The sequence below is a fragment of the Mchenga conophoros genome, linkage group LG12, assembly GCF_057382185.1.
Source record: "Mchenga conophoros isolate Kocher_MC1m ecotype Shallow Benthic linkage group LG12, M_conophoros_male_GT1.1, whole genome shotgun sequence".
NCBI lineage: Eukaryota > Metazoa > Chordata > Actinopteri > Cichliformes > Cichlidae > Mchenga > Mchenga conophoros.
This window is the reverse complement of record NC_140537.1, coordinates 7,199,558-7,217,899: the sequence shown is the minus strand read 5'-3', so window position 1 is coordinate 7,217,899 and position 18,342 is coordinate 7,199,558. Positions and strand designations below refer to the sequence as shown.

The 18,342-nt window shown below is 41.4% G+C and overlaps 1 protein-coding gene across 1 annotated transcript; it reads left to right on the top strand.

The window, feature by feature from the left end:
* Nucleotides 1-207: 207 nt before the first annotated feature.
* Nucleotides 208-12,863, top strand: LOC146562061 (uncharacterized). The gene is made up of 3 exons (XM_085294941.1): nucleotides 208-2,616; nucleotides 4,408-4,633; nucleotides 10,022-12,863. Exons 1-3 carry the CDS (start codon nucleotides 344-346, stop codon nucleotides 12,401-12,403), a joined length of 4,881 nt encoding a protein of 1,626 aa, XP_085151067.1. The 5' UTR covers nucleotides 208-343; the 3' UTR covers nucleotides 12,404-12,863.
* Nucleotides 12,864-18,342: the final 5,479 nt, after the last annotated feature.

The window sequence follows — 18,342 nt, the reverse complement described above, 5'->3', positions numbered from 1 at the left end:
CTTTATCTTATTATCTCCTGTTGAGATGTCGCAGCAGAAAATGCAGCCTGGCCTGTTGAAACATTGTTTTTTTTTAGTGTTTCAACTGAAAAAATAGAATGCCTTTGATCCAAATGGAATGCATCTTGTGAAAAAAGGTGACATCTTGTGACATCACAAGATGATGACATAGATCCTTTGTTATGTCATCATCTTGCTGAGAGAAAAAACCCTTAAGTAGGAGCTTTGCTCTGTTAAACTTTAATGCTCAACGGACCTTGACCTGACAGCAAGCAAACCCTTTTTGGAGAGTTTTGAGAGAATTTTACTTAGCAATTCACCGACCAAGCCGACACATTTCACCATGTCAGCTCACCCATCCTTCAGCTCAAATGAGCTTGGATTAGTTAAAGGGAGCATTTTGGGAAAGCACTACAAGGTAGAGGCTTTCCTTGGAGAAGGGGGCTTTGGTATTGTAGCCAAATGTCGTGATACCATGACTAACCGAGCTGTGGCTATTAAAGTGAACAAGAGCCGCCCTGATATTCTGCAACAGGCGAAATTGGAAATTTTCATCCTGGAGCAGCTGCGAAGGTTGGATTCAGATGCCGCCAACATTGTTCAATGGGACGGCTTTTTTCACGACGGAGAGCGGGTTTGCCTGAAATTTGAACTCCTTGATCAATGCCTGAGGGACTACATATGGGACCGGAAAAACCACTGTCTCCCCATAAGCGAAGTCAGGCCAATTTTAGGTCAACTGACAAATGCTCTGTCCCACCTGGGTTCTGTGGGAATGGTGCACGCTGACCTCAAACCTGGAAACATCATGGTTGTAAACCGCCATGAGTCTCCCATCAAAGTCAAACTTATAGACTTTGGCCTCGCATGTCCTGCGTCTGCAGTGATGCCTGGTGACCGTGTGGGGACGGTTGGTTATTGTGCACCTGAGGTTATGCTTGGCCTTCCTTACAATGAAGCAATTGACATGTGGTCTCTGGGGCTGGTAGCTGTGGAGCTTGCTACAGGGCTGCCACTCTACCCTGGAAATGAAGACTATGATGTTTTGAAATTCATCATAGAGACTCAGGGTCAGCCACCAGATCATGTTCTAGACTCTGGCGTCTACACTGAAGACTATTTCATTGAAGACAAAGACAAGCAACAGCGCTGGACATTTAAGACTGACCAACAATTTCAGTATGAGACAGGATATGAGTCCCTGGAGACAAGATGCATAAAACTGACGCGTCTGGATGACCTTGAACAAATAATAATGTTTAGACGAGGACCAGAAGCTGGCCAACGCTTATTTGTCGGCTTAATTAAACAGATGTTGGCCTTGGATGCACACCAGCGGATAACACCCTCTCAGGTTCTCCGGCATCCCTTTTTCAGCCCTAAGAGTTCCCTGTGCATTGACATGAGTGCTGAAATATCACAAAACCCTGTGGTCTTTCAGCACCCTTCAAACCTGGAAAGCAAGAGATCACAGAAAATCAACTGCAGTTTTCAAAACTCGGTTGAATTTTCTCAGCAAGTATTCGTCCACACATCAGCCAGTCCATCATTCAGCTCAGATGAGCTTGAATTAGTTAAAGGGAGCATTTTGGGAAAGCACTACAAGGTAGAGGCTTTCCTCGGAGAAGGGGGCTTTGGTATTGTAGCCAAATGTCGCGACACAACAACCAACCAAGCTGTTGCCATTAAAGTCAACAAGAGCGACCCTGATATTCTGCAACAGGCACATGTGGAAATTTTCATCTTGGAGCAGCTGCGAAGGTTGGATCCAGATGCCGCCAACATTGTTCAATGGAACGGCTTTTTCCACGACGGACAGCGGGTTTGCCTGAAATTTGAACTCCTTGATCAATGCCTGTGGGACTACATAGGGGACCGGAATAAACAGGGTCTCCCCATAAGCGAAGTCAGGCCAATTTTAGGTCAAATCACAAATGCTCTGTCCCACCTGAGTTCTGTGGGAATAGTGCACGCTGACCTCAAACCTGGAAACATCATGGTTGTAAACCGCCATGAGTCTCCCATCAAAGTCAAACTTATAGACTTTGGCCTCGCATGTCCTGCGTCTGCAGTGATACCTGGTGACTTTGTGGGGACGGTTGGTTACTGTGCACCTGAGGTTATGCTTGGCCTTCCTTACAATGAAGCAAGTGACATGTGGTCTCTGGGGCTGGTGGCTGTGGAGCTTGCTACAGGGCTGCCACTCTACCCTTCGGAGAATGACTATGATTATCTGAAATTCATCATAGAGACTCAGGGTCAGCCACCAGATCATGTGCTAGACTCTGGCGTGTACACTGAAAACTATTTCATTGGAGACAAATACAAGCAACAGCGCTGGACATTTAAGACGGAAGAACAATATAAAGGCTCTGTTCCAGGGACAGGACATGAATCCCTGGAGACAAGATACATAATACTTACACGTCTGGATGACCTTGAACAGCTAATGATGTTTAGACGAGGACCAGAAGCTGGCCAACGCTTATTTGTCAGCCTAATTAAACAGATGTTGGCCTTGGATGCACACCAGCGGATAACACCCTCTCAGGTTCTCCGGCATCCCTTTTTCAGCCCTGGCCTCTCTAAAAGGTTCCCATGTATCAACATTGAAAGACCATACTGAATCAGTCTCCAGCATGGCATCTTCCACCCTGGACAAAAGTGATAAAAATACAAACTGGGGTTGGAAAATGACATTAACAGCAAATTACAATGCAAAAATTAATTAAGCTGCTCCAAAAATGATCACTTTGGCTTCTTTTTTTAAAATTTTCACTCCCCCCACCCCAACCAGTCGTGGCAGAGGGCTGTCCCTTCCTGAGCCTGGCTCTGTTGAAGGTTTCTTCCTTTTTAAAGGGAGTTTTTCCTTCCCACTGTCGCTAAATGCTTGCTCATAGGGAAATCTTCTGATTGTTGGAGTGGCCAAAACTCTAGGGGAAGTAGCAATTCTTGTGAAAATTTAAAAAAAAAAAGCCTACCAATCTTCAAAGCGCAGCAGTGGACACCTTACCATCACATCAGTCCTTCAATCAGACCTAAAACACCACCTTTACAGAAATAAATTCCATACAAATTGGAAATAAATTGCGTAATAATTGTTGTTTTTGATTGTTTATAAATATATAGAGCTACCCTTCAGCCTCCTAGTAGACATACCTGTGTTATGAATGTGAAACTCCTCTGATTTTCAGAAAAGTTGACCTCTGACCTTGAAGTCAAGGTCATTGAGATTTAAGCTTCACAGAGATTTTCAGTAGATGCAACCATGGTATTGACTTGAAAATTCTACACTATCAAAGACTTAGGTGCCCACAGCACCGCGCCATATACAAAAGATTTTTCTATTCATTTATGTATTATTAGTTTATTTATTTCTTCATCCCGCTCTCTCTCTTTTTTTTAATTCACCTTTCTGTTGCGATGCTCTGGACATTTCTAAACCCCACAAGTTCAGCCTCAATTTTCAACCCAATTTTCCTATACTTTCACTTGAACACGTCCAGCCTTCACCTCTCACCGGTCCTCGTCCCCTCTTCTCACAGCTTCCTGTGTGGCCTCCCAAATCAAACACAGGCCCAAATCAGCCGTTTCTTCTTCTCTGTTCATTCTCTCTTCATCTTTTCAGTCTTTTCTTGGCGGTTAACTCCCAGCATGGCAAATATGAACTCAGACAGTCCAATGCAGTGCTTTCACACAGTCATGTCACTGGTACTCTTTCCAGCTTGTAATTCAGAGCACATGTTCCATTAACATACATGCTGCTGGACCCTTCAGTGTTTTAGGTCAGTTGTACTGTCTTCTGCCTGCTGTTAATTCTTCAAATCTACGGTGTTGTTCTGTCTGTTTTCTGTCTTCATCAGGAGATTGACTGTCCTTTAAGCTTCTTCTCAGGATAAGGGCAGGATGAGAGGTGAAGCTGTAAAATTTCAGCCAAAGCCTGGCCTGTTTGTCGTTCCAATTATGTTAATCTATCATTTTGCCGCTGTACTCATCTGAGGTTGAGCCAAGTCCATGGGCACCTGTATTAACACACTAAGACATTTATTTAATATCATTTTCATTACTATTTCTTAGCACTTTCACTCTCTAATTCCTCTGTTTTCCTTTTGAAACGTCTCTCACAAGCTCACAAGCTATATTCAGACTTCCTGCTTCACTTCCTGCCAGACACACACACACACACACACACACACACACTCTTCACTTTACTGGATTTTCATCCGTTTCTACAGCCTAATCAAGCTCTTATTTTATGTTCACACTCTATATACCCTCTGTAACTCTACTAATTCTAATATAAAAAGAATGCACCCTCAGTACAGAAAAACAGAAAAGTCAGTGATGCACAAATGTAGCAAAAATAGGAAACATTAGAACTGTAAATGTTTTCTTCCTTGTCTGCAGATTAACAGTCCACAGGTTGGGTGCTTGCACTCTGATTCGTTCCCTGGAGATGAAGGAGAGAGAGCTCAGAGGACAGCAAGATGGAGGAGTGAAGGAGAAGGTGGTGCAGCTCAGTGTCCAATCAGGAGTGAGCAGTTCTTTCACCACCTTCATTGCTGTCAACAAAGACAACAGAGAGGCGATCCAAGGACCTCTGCACCGCAGACATATTCTACCACCCTGTGAGGTTTGTTTAAAGCAAACAAAGCAATACCATGAAACTGTTAACAGCAGGATGTCAGAGTCAATAGAGAGGACTCAAAAGAGCAACTTCAAATCAAACTATTTATGTAGTAGGTGTTTCTTTGCCAATGTCTTTCCCCTGCATTAGAAAGTAATAAGCCAGATGGAAGTACAACACACATCTATGCATTTCTATAAAAACTGACCTGCCCTGAACTTATAATCTCTCTCTCTCTCTCTTTGTTTTTCCTTAAAGTGATGGCTGTCCATTCGTCCTGTAAAAGTTGTAAATATAAACCTGAATGAATGGGAGTAGAAACTGTGTGTGCGCATGAAGACATGCTTGTGTCGCTGAGATTGAACAGATTTATGTATGTTCACGTAGCCAAGTGATAATCATATATAATAATCACTGAATAGTAATAATGTTATTGAACAGGTTAAACATTTAGATATCACAAAAAGTTGCAAAAAAGCAAAAAAAAACCCACACACAGCTGTGAAGTCAGCTGCACATGAATAACATTAGTACAATGACAACTTTAATCAGAGTGAGTTCAGAAGATCCAAAAGTGGGACACTAAAAACAAGCTAGTGAAAGCAAAAAGTGACTTTGAAAAATTTATTTCATAGAATTAAAGCACTGATAGGAAAAAAAACTAAACATGAGAAGAATGGCAATCCTGCAGCGACCAATCAAAGAAGACTGTAATGGCTGCATTGTAAAGAAGTGAGTGAAGAAAGCTGATTTTTTTTTAGTTTTTCTGAGATATGCAGAGTTTTAACGAACAATTTGAACACTATTATTCATTTACATTATTTGTTCTCAACAGAGATGGGCAGTAATGCGTTACAAGTAACGTGTTACTGTAATCCGATTACAGGCACTTGCCCTGGTGGCCATTCTTTCAGTGGGCATTTCTCAACAACAACTACAAACACTAGTGAAGTGAATGGGCATTTAATTAAATAATGAAACATTTAATTCAATAATTAATGGCATATTTAATTCATTCATTTTGTCACTCCTGGCCCTCCACACCTCACTGCCATGATTGTTTGTGTAGTTATTGGATTCTAAAACTACTAGAATAGAATAGAAAACACATAAGATGCAGTCTCTGTTTTTTCTTCACCTTATTAATTTGAACTGAACTGAAATAAATCCGTTCTTTTCTGTATGGTAATGACTAGGACCTGTCCCAGCTGTCTCTGGTGGATTCAGTATTGTCTCCAATGTTTCTGATAACTTCCAGTTTGGGAAGTTTCCCATGCAGGTGAGGAATGCAGTGACTGACAGACTACCCCTCCTTCATTTAGGACCCATGCCAAACACTGAGTAAAGACTTCCTTGCATTAAACCTGCATAGCTGTTTTCACATTTATAACAAATCACCTAAGTGACCGGCAGTGATCGTATAGTGCTCTGAGTTGTTGCCTAAACAAGCCCTCTTCAAATCGGAGTTACAGCAGAGAGAATATGGCACTGAAGCAATGATGACAGCTTTAATAACCTATTTTATCTTCAATTATTCTTGTATGAAATTCTCTTAAAGTAGCAACTGAATTTCAACCAACTCAGCTAGCTCTGCATATTTTATTTCCTCTGTTAAAATAAAATGTGGCGGAGCCCAGCTGTAATTGTACCTTGCATTAATATGGTGTATTATTGATGGTGACACAGCACTGCTTAGCATGTCGTCCTGAATCTCAGGTGTGCCAATGACCTGTGCAGTATATGAGGCACTAAAATCCTGGTGGATTTCTGGGATACGAACAGGACGGAGTCATGTGAGCTCTATCAATATTGCACCACTTACGTCTCAGACCTGTATTTATGTATTTATGCACTGAAATCGCGCTGTAATATCCAGTTAACTGTCCACATTTGTACTCTGTTTTTCCATTTATTATATTTTTTTTCATTAATTTGTCTGAAAAAAGATCCACGTAGTAACCAAAGAGAGACTAAATCAATGGTCTCTAATAGCAGCCAAATTATAAGAGCTTTCATTAGTGATGGTGAGATGAAGCCTTGTGATGAACTGAAGCTTTCCATCCAACTGGTCGATTCATGGTTCGAAGCATTGTGACGATTCATTGGCTCTACTGCGCCATCAAGTGGACGATTAAAGTCAGACAGGCTCAATGATTATAATGATGTGATGTGTAAACCTCTAAACTTACAGTTTTTTCTGAATGCTTAAACCCTAACTGTGATTCCTGTAGCACAATCTCTAAAACTATTCAGACTTATAGCAAAACCACTCACTGAGTTTGCAAAACTAAAAGCACATAAACTGCTTTGCACTCAGTTTGCAATTTTGTAACACACACTTTGCAAAACGGTAGGCACAATTCACTGCACAACACTCAATTACCAAATTTCCAACACACTCCTAGCAAAAGTATACACATGTATGGCTATCATTAACACTAATTTGCCAACTGTCTGGCACACTTTCACATGTGAAAACTTTTTTAGATAATTAGTTCACTTTGCAATCAGCCTAAGCACTATAATACAGGTAAGCTGTGTGTGCGGAGTACAATGGAGGGAGCAGAAAGAGTGAGAAGTAGAGGAGGCCGAGGAAGAGGACGTGGAGGTGAAGAAGTAGGATGAAGAGGATGACAAGGACAAGGAGGAGCAAGAGGAAGACGAGGAGGGGGGAGAGGAAGATGAGGAGGGGGGAGAGGAAGGGTAGGAAGAGTAAGAAATAGAATTGCTGATGACAATAGTGGACCATGTAATCAACCATGTAATCAACCGTGGAATGACCCTGAGGGTAGCTGGCCAACGGGTCCAGCCTAACTCGAGCCGCTACACTGTAGCAAGCATCATAAGGACATCTTGAAATGAGAATCGGTTAGTACAGTCACTTCGCACAAAGATTTGTAGCACTGCCATATGCCAATGAGAAACACACCAATACCATTGATGTAAAAATACTGAAATTGTTACTTTACAGAATTGCTAGATGACCAGATGCTGGGGGCAGAGGAAGCATGTTCACTGCAGACCAAGTAACCCATATAGTCATTATGGCGATTGCAAATAATCCTATACTTGGAAATGAACACTTGTGTTTGTTTTGATGTGTTTCAAGTACACCAGTACTTGAAGTTTGGATCCCTCTATGCTTATGGATCTATGACAGAAGTATGAGCTCAAACTGACATAGCCTACCTTGTGCACAGAGAAAGCAAAAGCCAGATGTGTTTTGTATTCATACCATCAGTGTGCAGTTGGCGCATTGTGTGCTTAGTAGATGATGGCTTGTGTGTACTGTTTGATACGGAAACACCATTTTTACGAAGGTGTGAAGAGTTAATCTAGCTGTGTTTGCTTTTGCAAGAGAACTACAATGTTTTGATTATTGGGTGACAGGTTTTCTTATTTGTGTGAAGAGTTTTGCAAAATTAGCCAATAGTTACAAAAAATGTGCTTAGGCATTCAGAAAAAACTGTAATAAACTAAAAGACAGAAATCAGATTATAAGATCTGTGGTGTTGTTGATTTATATTATGGTACTTATCATTTGTGATATTTATTACTGTGTGCATACTTTATTAGGAGAGATGAGATTAAATGTTGTCAGACAAATATTCTCTTCCTTGCTGGTTCCATCGAAGGAGAAATGTTCAAGTAAGTATGTAACTGGGACGTAATCCAATTCCACAACACAATGTGACGGGGAATCAGCTGTGTTTTGCTGCCCAATTTATTTAGAATCTGGTGCAAACCGGCGAGCCAGTTCCTGAATCAGTCACGTGGTACGGACTGCCCGCGAGGCCTCGAACATCACTGCATACGTAATCAAAGCAAGCCTCGATACGCGCTTTACAAAACTACCACGAGATTACCCGACACACGCTTCAAAGCTTCGACACACAGGAGACATCACTACTGCACACAGCCTTCACACGACAACAGGTGCACCACACTGCTAAGTGTGTTTTGTGTTTAGAGTTTTGCTAAATGGGAGACTGAGCTTTGAATAGTGTTTAAGATTTTGGCAACAGTGGGACTGATTTGATGAAAGAGTTTTCATAGTTGACAGTTTAGTTTTTACAATGGGGTTTAGTGTTTTAGCAATTCAGAAAAACTCTAATACACCTGTGCTTTTCCCAGCAACTGAGGCTTTTACCCTGCACAGTTTAAGGTATGATAAAGCACTGACCTTATAAATGGCACAAAATACACATTTTAGCTGGGAGCTGGTCATTCACAGGGGAAAGGCTCCATTGTACAACAACAACAACAGTAGTAATAGTAATAATAAATTATTGTTAGTCAGGCAAGTATATCATATACCAAACATGCTTCCAAACTAATGACATTTTTTTGCATTCTTCACATCAGGTCAAAATGTACTTTTTTTTAAAAAGTGACTGGCACTGCGGAAATGGATCTACAGCACCACTTAAGAAATTTTAAAGAACTTCTAACAACTTATTTACAGCTTGAAATACGTGTATGACATTTATTACACACAGATTCAGTGAACCCAATCCAAAGAGGAAGTCTGGAAGTCCGCCATTTTGAATGTAAAATGACATTTTGGCACAGTTTTAGTGTTTTCCAGGCATCGCTGGTTTACACATTCGCCTGCAAAGTGAGAGGTCACTGGTTAAATTCCATTTGGTTACTTCAGGAACTTTTTGGGGTTACTTCAGAAAGGGACATCTTCGTCAAAGCCATGTTTGTGGTGGAATTTTGATCATTTATCACTGGACATAAGATTTTCATCTCTAAAAATGTATTTTGTCCAGTCTGTCCCAAACTTCACACTTTTGATGACAGTCTGGCGACGACTACATGCCAATATCTGGTCACACATGGTGCCACAGTTCTCATATAACATTTTAATCAAGACTACCCCACTGTGATTGAAGCATTTCTTGCAAAACAATCATAACCAAACAAAACCTTTCCTGTTCTGTAAATGAACAGTAGGACAAAATGATTACTAGTCATTGCGGAAAGCACAATTAATGTTTTTGTTTACATCGTTGGAACGAGGAAAAATTCCCCCACCACAAAAACAGAAATACTCATGAAAGCAACCTGTAGTGCAAACACGAGGGCTGAATTTATTACTTCCTGCACTAGAAACCTGCCGATGTTGCTGATATGGATAGATCACCAGTCTTCCTTGTCTTTATCTTATTATCTCCTGTTGAGATGTCGCAGCAGAAAATGCAGCCTGGCCTGTTTTTTTTAGTGTTTCAACTGAAAAAATAGAATGCCTTTGATCCAAATGGAATGCATCTTGTGAAAAAAGGTGACATCTTGTGACATCACAAGATGATGACATAGATCCTTTGTTATGTCATCATCTTGCTGAGAGAAAAAACCCTTAAGTAGGAGCTTTGCTCTGTTAAACTTTAATGCTCAACGGACCTTGACCTGACAGCAAGCAAACCCTTTTTGGAGAGTTTTGAGAGAATTTTACTTAGCAATTCACCGACCAAGCCGACACATTTCACCATGTCAGCTCACCCATCCTTCAGCTCAAATGAGCTTGGATTAGTTAAAGGGAGCATTTTGGGAAAGCACTACAAGGTAGAGGCTTTCCTTGGAGAAGGGGGCTTTGGTATTGTAGCCAAATGTCGTGATACCATGACTAACCGAGCTGTGGCTATTAAAGTGAACAAGAGCCGCCCTGATATTCTGCAACAGGCGAAATTGGAAATTTTCATCCTGGAGCAGCTGCGAAGGTTGGATTCAGATGCCGCCAACATTGTTCAATGGAACGGCTTTTTTCACGACGGAGAGCGGGTTTGCCTGAAATTTGAACTCCTTGATCAATGCCTGAGGGACTACATATGGGACCGGAAAAACCACTGTCTCCCCATAAGCGAAGTCAGGCCAATTTTAGGTCAACTGACAAATGCTCTGTCCCACCTGGGTTCTGTGGGAATGGTGCACGCTGACCTCAAACCTGGAAACATCATGGTTGTAAACCGCCATGAGTCTCCCATCAAAGTCAAACTTATAGACTTTGGCCTCGCATGTCCTGCGTCTGCAGTGATGCCTGGTGACCGTGTGGGGACGGTTGGTTATTGTGCACCTGAGGTTATGCTTGGCCTTCCTTACAATGAAGCAATTGACATGTGGTCTCTGGGGCTGGTAGCTGTGGAGCTTGCTACAGGGCTGCCACTCTACCCTGGAAATGAAGACTATGATGTTTTGAAATTCATCATAGAGACTCAGGGTCAGCCACCAGATCATGTTCTAGACTCTGGCGTCTACACTGAAGACTATTTCATTGAAGACAAAGACAAGCAACAGCGCTGGACATTTAAGACTGACCAACAATTTCAGTATGAGACAGGATATGAGTCCCTGGAGACAAGATGCATAAAACTGACGCGTCTGGATGACCTTGAACAAATAATAATGTTTAGACGAGGACCAGAAGCTGGCCAACGCTTATTTGTCAGCTTAATTAAACAGATGTTGGCCTTGGATGCACACCAGCGGATAACACCCTCTCAGGTCCTCCGGCATCCCTTTTTCAGCCCTAAGAGTTCCCTGTGCATTGACATGAGTGCTGAAATATCACAAAACCCTGTGGTCTTTCAGCACCCTTCAAACTTGGAAAGCAAGAGATCACAGAAAATCAACTGCAGTTTTCAAAACTCGGTTGAATTTTCTCAGCAAGTATTCGTCCACACATCAGCCAGTCCATCATTCAGCTCAGATGAGCTTGAATTAGTTAAAGGGAGCATTTTGGGAAAGCACTACAAGGTAGAGGCTTTCCTCGGAGAAGGGGGCTTTGGTATTGTAGCCAAATGTCGCGACACAACAACCAACCAAGCTGTTGCCATTAAAGTCAACAAGAGCGACCCTGATATTCTGCAACAGGCACATGTGGAAATTTTCATCTTGGAGCAGCTGCGAAGGTTGGATCCAGATGCCGCCAACATTGTTCAATGGAACGGCTTTTTCCACGACGGACAGCGGGTTTGCCTGAAATTTGAACTCCTTGATCAATGCCTGTGGGACTACATAGGGGACCGGAATAAACAGGGTCTCCCCATAAGCGAAGTCAGGCCAATTTTAGGTCAAATCACAAATGCTCTGTCCCACCTGAGTTCTGTGGGAATAGTGCACGCTGACCTCAAACCTGGAAACATCATGGTTGTAAACCGCCATGAGTCTCCCATCAAAGTCAAACTTATAGACTTTGGCCTCGCATGTCCTGCGTCTGCAGTGATACCTGGTGACTTTGTGGGGACGGTTGGTTACTGTGCACCTGAGGTTATGCTTGGCCTTCCTTACAATGAAGCAAGTGACATGTGGTCTCTGGGGCTGGTGGCTGTGGAGCTTGCTACAGGGCTGCCACTCTACCCTTCGGAGAATGACTATGATTATCTGAAATTCATCATAGAGACTCAGGGTCAGCCACCAGATCATGTGCTAGACTCTGGCGTGTACACTGAAAACTATTTCATTGGAGACAAATACAAGCAACAGCGCTGGACATTTAAGACGGAAGAACAATATAAAGGCTCTGTTCCAGGGACAGGACATGAATCCCTGGAGACAAGATACATAATACTTACACGTCTGGATGACCTTGAACAGCTAATGATGTTTAGACGAGGACCAGAAGCTGGCCAACGCTTATTTGTCAGCCTAATTAAACAGATGTTGGCCTTGGATGCACACCAGCGGATAACACCCTCTCAGGTTCTCCGGCATCCCTTTTTCAGCCCTGGCCTCTCTAAAAGGTTCCCATGTATCAACATTGAAAGACCATACTGAATCAGTCTCCAGCATGGCATCTTCCACCCTGGACAAAAGTGATAAAAATACAAACTGGGGTTGGAAAATGACATTAACAGCAAATTACAATGCAAAAATTAATTAAGCTGCTCCAAAAATGATCACTTTGGCTTCTTTTTTTTTAATTTTCACTCCCCCCACCCCAACCAGTCGTGGCAGAGGGCTGTCCCTTCCTGAGCCTGGCTCTGTTGAAGGTTTCTTCCTTTTTAAAGGGAGTTTTTCCTTCCCACTGTCGCTAAATGCTTGCTCATAGGGAAATCTTCTGATTGTTGGAGTGGCCAAAACTCTAGGGGAAGTAGCAATTCTTGTGAAAATTTAAAAAAAAAAGCCTACCAATCTTCAAAGCGCAGCAGTGGACACCTTACCATCACATCAGTCCTTCAATCAGACCTAAAACACCACCTTTACAGAAATAAATTCCATACAAATTGGAAATAAATTGCGTAATAATTGTTGTTTTTGATTGTTTATAAATATATAGAGCTACCCTTCAGCCTCCTAGTAGACATACCTGTGTTATGAATGTGAAACTCCTCTGATTTTCAGAAAAGTTGACCTCTGACCTTGAAGTCAAGGTCATTGAGATTTAAGCTTCACAGAGATTTTCAGTAGATGCAACCATGGTATTGACTTGAAAATTCTACACTATCAAAGACTTAGGTGCCCACAGCACCGCGCCATATACAAAAGATTTTTCTATTCATTTATGTATTATTAGTTTATTCATTTCTTCATCCCGCTCTCTCTCTTTTTTTTAATTCACCTTTCTGTTGCGATGCTCTGGACATTTCTAAACCCCACAAGTTCAGCCTCAATTTTCAACCCAATTTTCCTATACTTTCACTTGAACACGTCCAGCCTTCACCTCTCACCGGTCCTCGTCCCCTCTTCTCACAGCTTCCTGTGTGGCCTCCCAAATCAAACACAGGCCCAAATCAGCCGTTTCTTCTTCTCTGTTCATTCTCTCTTCATCTTTTCAGTCTTTTCTTGGCGGTTAACTCCCAGCATGGCAAATATGAACTCAGACAGTCCAATGCAGTGCTTTCACACAGTCATGTCACTGGTACTCTTTCCAGCTTGTAATTCAGAGCACATGTTCCATTAACATACATGCTGCTGGACCCTTCAGTGTTTTAGGTCAGTTGTACTGTCTTCTGCCTGCTGTTAATTCTTCAAATCTACGGTGTTGTTCTGTCTGTTTTCTGTCTTCATCAGGAGATTGACTGTCCTTTAAGCTTCTTCTCAGGATAAGGGCAGGATGAGAGGTGAAGCTGTAAAATTTCAGCCAAAGCCTGGCCTGTTTGTCGTTCCAATTATGTTAATCTATCATTTTGCCGCTGTACTCATCTGAGGTTGAGCCAAGTCCATGGGCACCTGTATTAACACACTAAGACATTTATTTAATATCATTTTCATTACTATTTCTTAGCACTTTCACTCTCTAATTCCTCTGTTTTCCTTTTGAAACGTCTCTCACAAGCTCACAAGCTATATTCAGACTTCCTGCTTCACTTCCTGCCAGACACACACACACACACACACACACACACACACACACACACACACACACACTCTTCACTTTACTGGATTTTCATCCGTTTCTACAGCCTAATCAAGCTCTTATTTTATGTTCACACTCTATATACCCTCTGTAACTCTACTAATTCTAATATAAAAAGAATGCACCCTCAGTACAGAAAAACAGAAAAGTCAGTGATGCACAAATGTAGCAAAAATAGGAAACATTAGAACTGTAAATGTTTTCTTCCTTGTCTGCAGATTAACAGTCCACAGGTTGGGTGCTTGCACTCTGTTTCGTTCCCTGGAGATGAAGGAGAGAGAGCTCAGAGGACAGCAAGATGGAGGAGTGAAGGAGAAGGTGGTGCAGCTCAGTGTCCAATCAGGAGTGAGCAGTTCTTTCACCACCTTCATTGCTGTCAACAAAGACAACAGAGAGGCGATCCAAGGACCTCTGCACCGCAGACATATTCTACCACCCTGTGAGGTTTGTTTAAAGCAAACAAAGCAATACCATGAAACTGTTAACAGCAGGATGTCAGAGTCAATAGAGAGGACTCAAAAGAGCAACTTCAAATCAAACTATTTATGTAGTAGGTGTTTCTTTGCCAATGTCTTTCCCCTGCATTAGAAAGTAATAAGCCAGATGGAAGTACAACACACATCTATGCATTTCTATAAAAACTGACCTGCCCTGAACTTATAATCTCTCTCTCTCTCTCTTTGTTTTTCCTTAAAGTGATGGCTGTCCATTCGTCCTGTAAAAGTTGTAAATATAAACCTGAATGAATGGGAGTAGAAACTGTGTGTGCGCATGAAGACATGCTTGTGTCGCTGAGATTGAACAGATTTATGTATGTTCACGTAGCCAAGTGATAATCATATATAATAATCACTGAATAGTAATAATGTTATTGAACAGGTTAAACATTTAGATATCACAAAAAGTTGCAAAAAAGCAAAAAAAAAACCCACACACAGCTGTGAAGTCAGCTGCACATGAATAACATTAGTACAATGACAACTTTAATCAGAGTGAGTTCAGAAGATCCAAAAGTGGGACACTAAAAACAAGCTAGTGAAAGCAAAAAGTGACTTTGAAAAATTTATTTCATAGAATTAAAGCACTGATAGGAAAAAAAACTAAACATGAGAAGAATGGCAATCCTGCAGCGACCAATCAAAGAAGACTGTAATGGCTGCATTGTAAAGAAGTGAGTGAAGAAAGCTGATTTTTTTTTAGTTTTTCTGAGATATGCAGAGTTTTAACGAACAATTTGAACACTATTATTCATTTACATTATTTGTTCTCAACAGAGATGGGCAGTAATGCGTTACAAGTAACGAGTTACTGTAATCCGATTACAGGCACTTGCCCTGGTGGCCATTCTTTCAGTGGGCATTTCTCAACAACAACTACAAACACTAGTGAAGTGAATGGGCATTTAATTAAATAATGAAACATTTAATTCAATAATTAATGGCATATTTAATTCATTCATTTTGTCACTCCTGGCCCTCCACACCTCACTGCCATGATTGTTTGTGTAGTTATTGGATTCTAAAACTACTAGAATAGAATAGAAAACACATAAGATGCAGTCTCTGTTTTTTCTTCACCTTATTAATTTGAACTGAACTGAAATAAATCCGTTCTTTTCTGTATGGTAATGACTAGGACCTGTCCCAGCTGTCTCTGGTGGATTCAGTATTGTCTCCAATGTTTCTGATAACTTCCAGTTTGGGAAGTTTCCCATGCAGGTGAGGAATGCAGTGACTGACAGACTACCCCTCCTTCATTTAGGACCCATGCCAAACACTGAGTAAAGACTTCCTTGCATTAAACCTGCATAGCTGTTTTCACATTTATAACAAATCACCTAAGTGACCGGCAGTGATCGTATAGTGCTCTGAGTTGTTGCCTAAACAAGCCCTCTTCAAATCGGAGTTACAGCAGAGAGAATATGGCACTGAAGCAATGATGACAGCTTTAATAACCTATTTTATCTTCAATTATTCTTGTATGAAATTCTCTTAAAGTAGCAACTGAATTTCAACCAACTCAGCTAGCTCTGCATATTTTATTTCCTCTGTTAAAATAAAATGTGGCGGAGCCCAGCTGTAATTGTACCTTGCATTAATATGGTGTATTATTGATGGTGACACAGCACTGCTTAGCATGTCGTCCTGAATCTCAGGTGTGCCAATGACCTGTGCAGTATATGAGGCACTAAAATCCTGGTGGATTTCTGGGATACGAACAGGACGGAGTCATGTGAGCTCTATCAATATTGCACCACTTACGTCTCAGACCTGTATTTATGTATTTATGCACTGAAATCGCGCTGTAATATCCAGTTAACTGTCCACATTTGTACTCTGTTTTTCCATTTATTATATTTTTTTTCATTAATTTGTCTGAAAAAAGATCCACGTAGTAACCAAAGAGAGACTAAATCAATGGTCTCTAATAGCAGCCAAATTATAAGAGCTTTCATTAGTGATGGTGAGATGAAGCCTTGTGATGAACTGAAGCTTTCCATCCAACTGGTCGACTCATGGTTCGAAGCATTGTGACGATTCATTGGCTCTACTGCGCCATCAAGTGGACGATTAAAGTCAGACAGGCTCAATGATTATAATGATGTGATGTGTAAACCTCTAAACTTACAGTTTTTTCTGAATGCTTAAACCCTAACTGTGATTCCTGTAGCACAATCTCTAAAACTATTCAGACTTATAGCAAAACCACTCACTGAGTTTGCAAAACTAAAAGCACATAAACTGCTTTGCACTCAGTTTGCAATTTTGTAACACACACTTTGCAAAACGGTAGGCACAATTCACTGCACAACACTCAATTACCAAATTTCCAACACACTCCTAGCAAAAGTATACACATGTATGGCTATCATTAACACTAATTTGCCAACTGTCTGGCACACTTTCACATGTGAAAACTTTCTTAGATAATTAGTTCACTTTGAAATCAGCCTAAGCACTATAATACAGGTAAGCTGTGTGTGCGGAGTACAATGGAGGGAGCAGAAAGAGTGAGAAGTAGAGGAGGCCGAGGAAGAGGACGTGGAGGTGAAGAAGTAGGATGAAGAGGACGACAAGGACAAGGAGGAGCAAGAGGAAGACGAGGAGGGGGGAGAGGAAGATGAGGAGGGGGGAGAGGAAGGGTAGGAAGAGTAAGAAATAGAATTGCTGATGACAATAGTGGACCATGTAATCAACCGTGTAATCAACCGTGGAATGACCCTGAGGGTAGCTGGCCAACGGGTCCAGCCTAACTCGAGCCGCTACACTGTAGCAAGTACCATAAGGACATCTTGAAATGAGAATCGGTTAGTACAGTCACTTCGCACAAAGATTTGTAGCACTGCCATATGCCAATGAGAAACACACCAATACCATTGATGTAAAAATACTGAAATTGTTACTTTACAGAATTGCTAGATGACCAGATGCTGGGGGCAGAGGAAGCATGTTCACTGCAGACCAAGTAACCCATATAGTCATTATGGCGATTGCAAATAATCCTATACTTGGAAATGAACACTTGTGTTTGTTTTGATGTGTTTCAAGTACACCAGTACTTGAAGTTTGGATCCCTCTATGCTTATGGATCTATGACAGAAGTATGAGCTCAAACTGACATAGCCTACCTTGTGCACAGAGAAAGCAAAAGCCAGATGTGTTTTGTATTCATACCATCAGTGTGCAGTTGGCGCATTGTGTGCTTAGTAGATGATGGCTTGTGTGTACTGTTTGATACGGAAACACCATTTTTACGAAGGTGTGAAGAGTTAATCTAGCTGTGTTTGCTTTTGCAAGAGAACTACAATGTTTTGATTATTGGGTGACAGGTTTTCTTATTTGTGTGAAGAGTTTTGCAAAATTAGCCAATAGTTACAAAAAATGTGCTTAGGCATTCAGAAAAAACTGTAATAAACTAAAAGACAGAAATCAGATTATAAGATCTGTGGTGTTGTTGATTTATATTATGGTACTTATCATTTGTGATATTTATTACTGTGTGCATACTTTATTAGGAGAGATGAGATTAAATGTTGTCAGACAAATATTCTCTTCCTTGCTGGTTCCATCGAAGGAGAAATGTTCAAGTAAGTATGTAACTGGGACGTAATCCAATTCCACAACACAATGTGACGGGGAATCAGCTGTGTTTTGCTGCCCAATTTATTTAGAATCTGGTGCAAACCGGCGAGCCAGTTCCTGAATCAGTCACGTGGTACGGACTGCCCGCGAGGCCTCGAACATCACTGCATACGTAATCAAAGCAAGCCTCGATACGCGCTTTACAAAACTACCACGAGATTACCCGACACACGCTTCAAAGCTTCGACACACAGGAGACATCACTACTGCACACA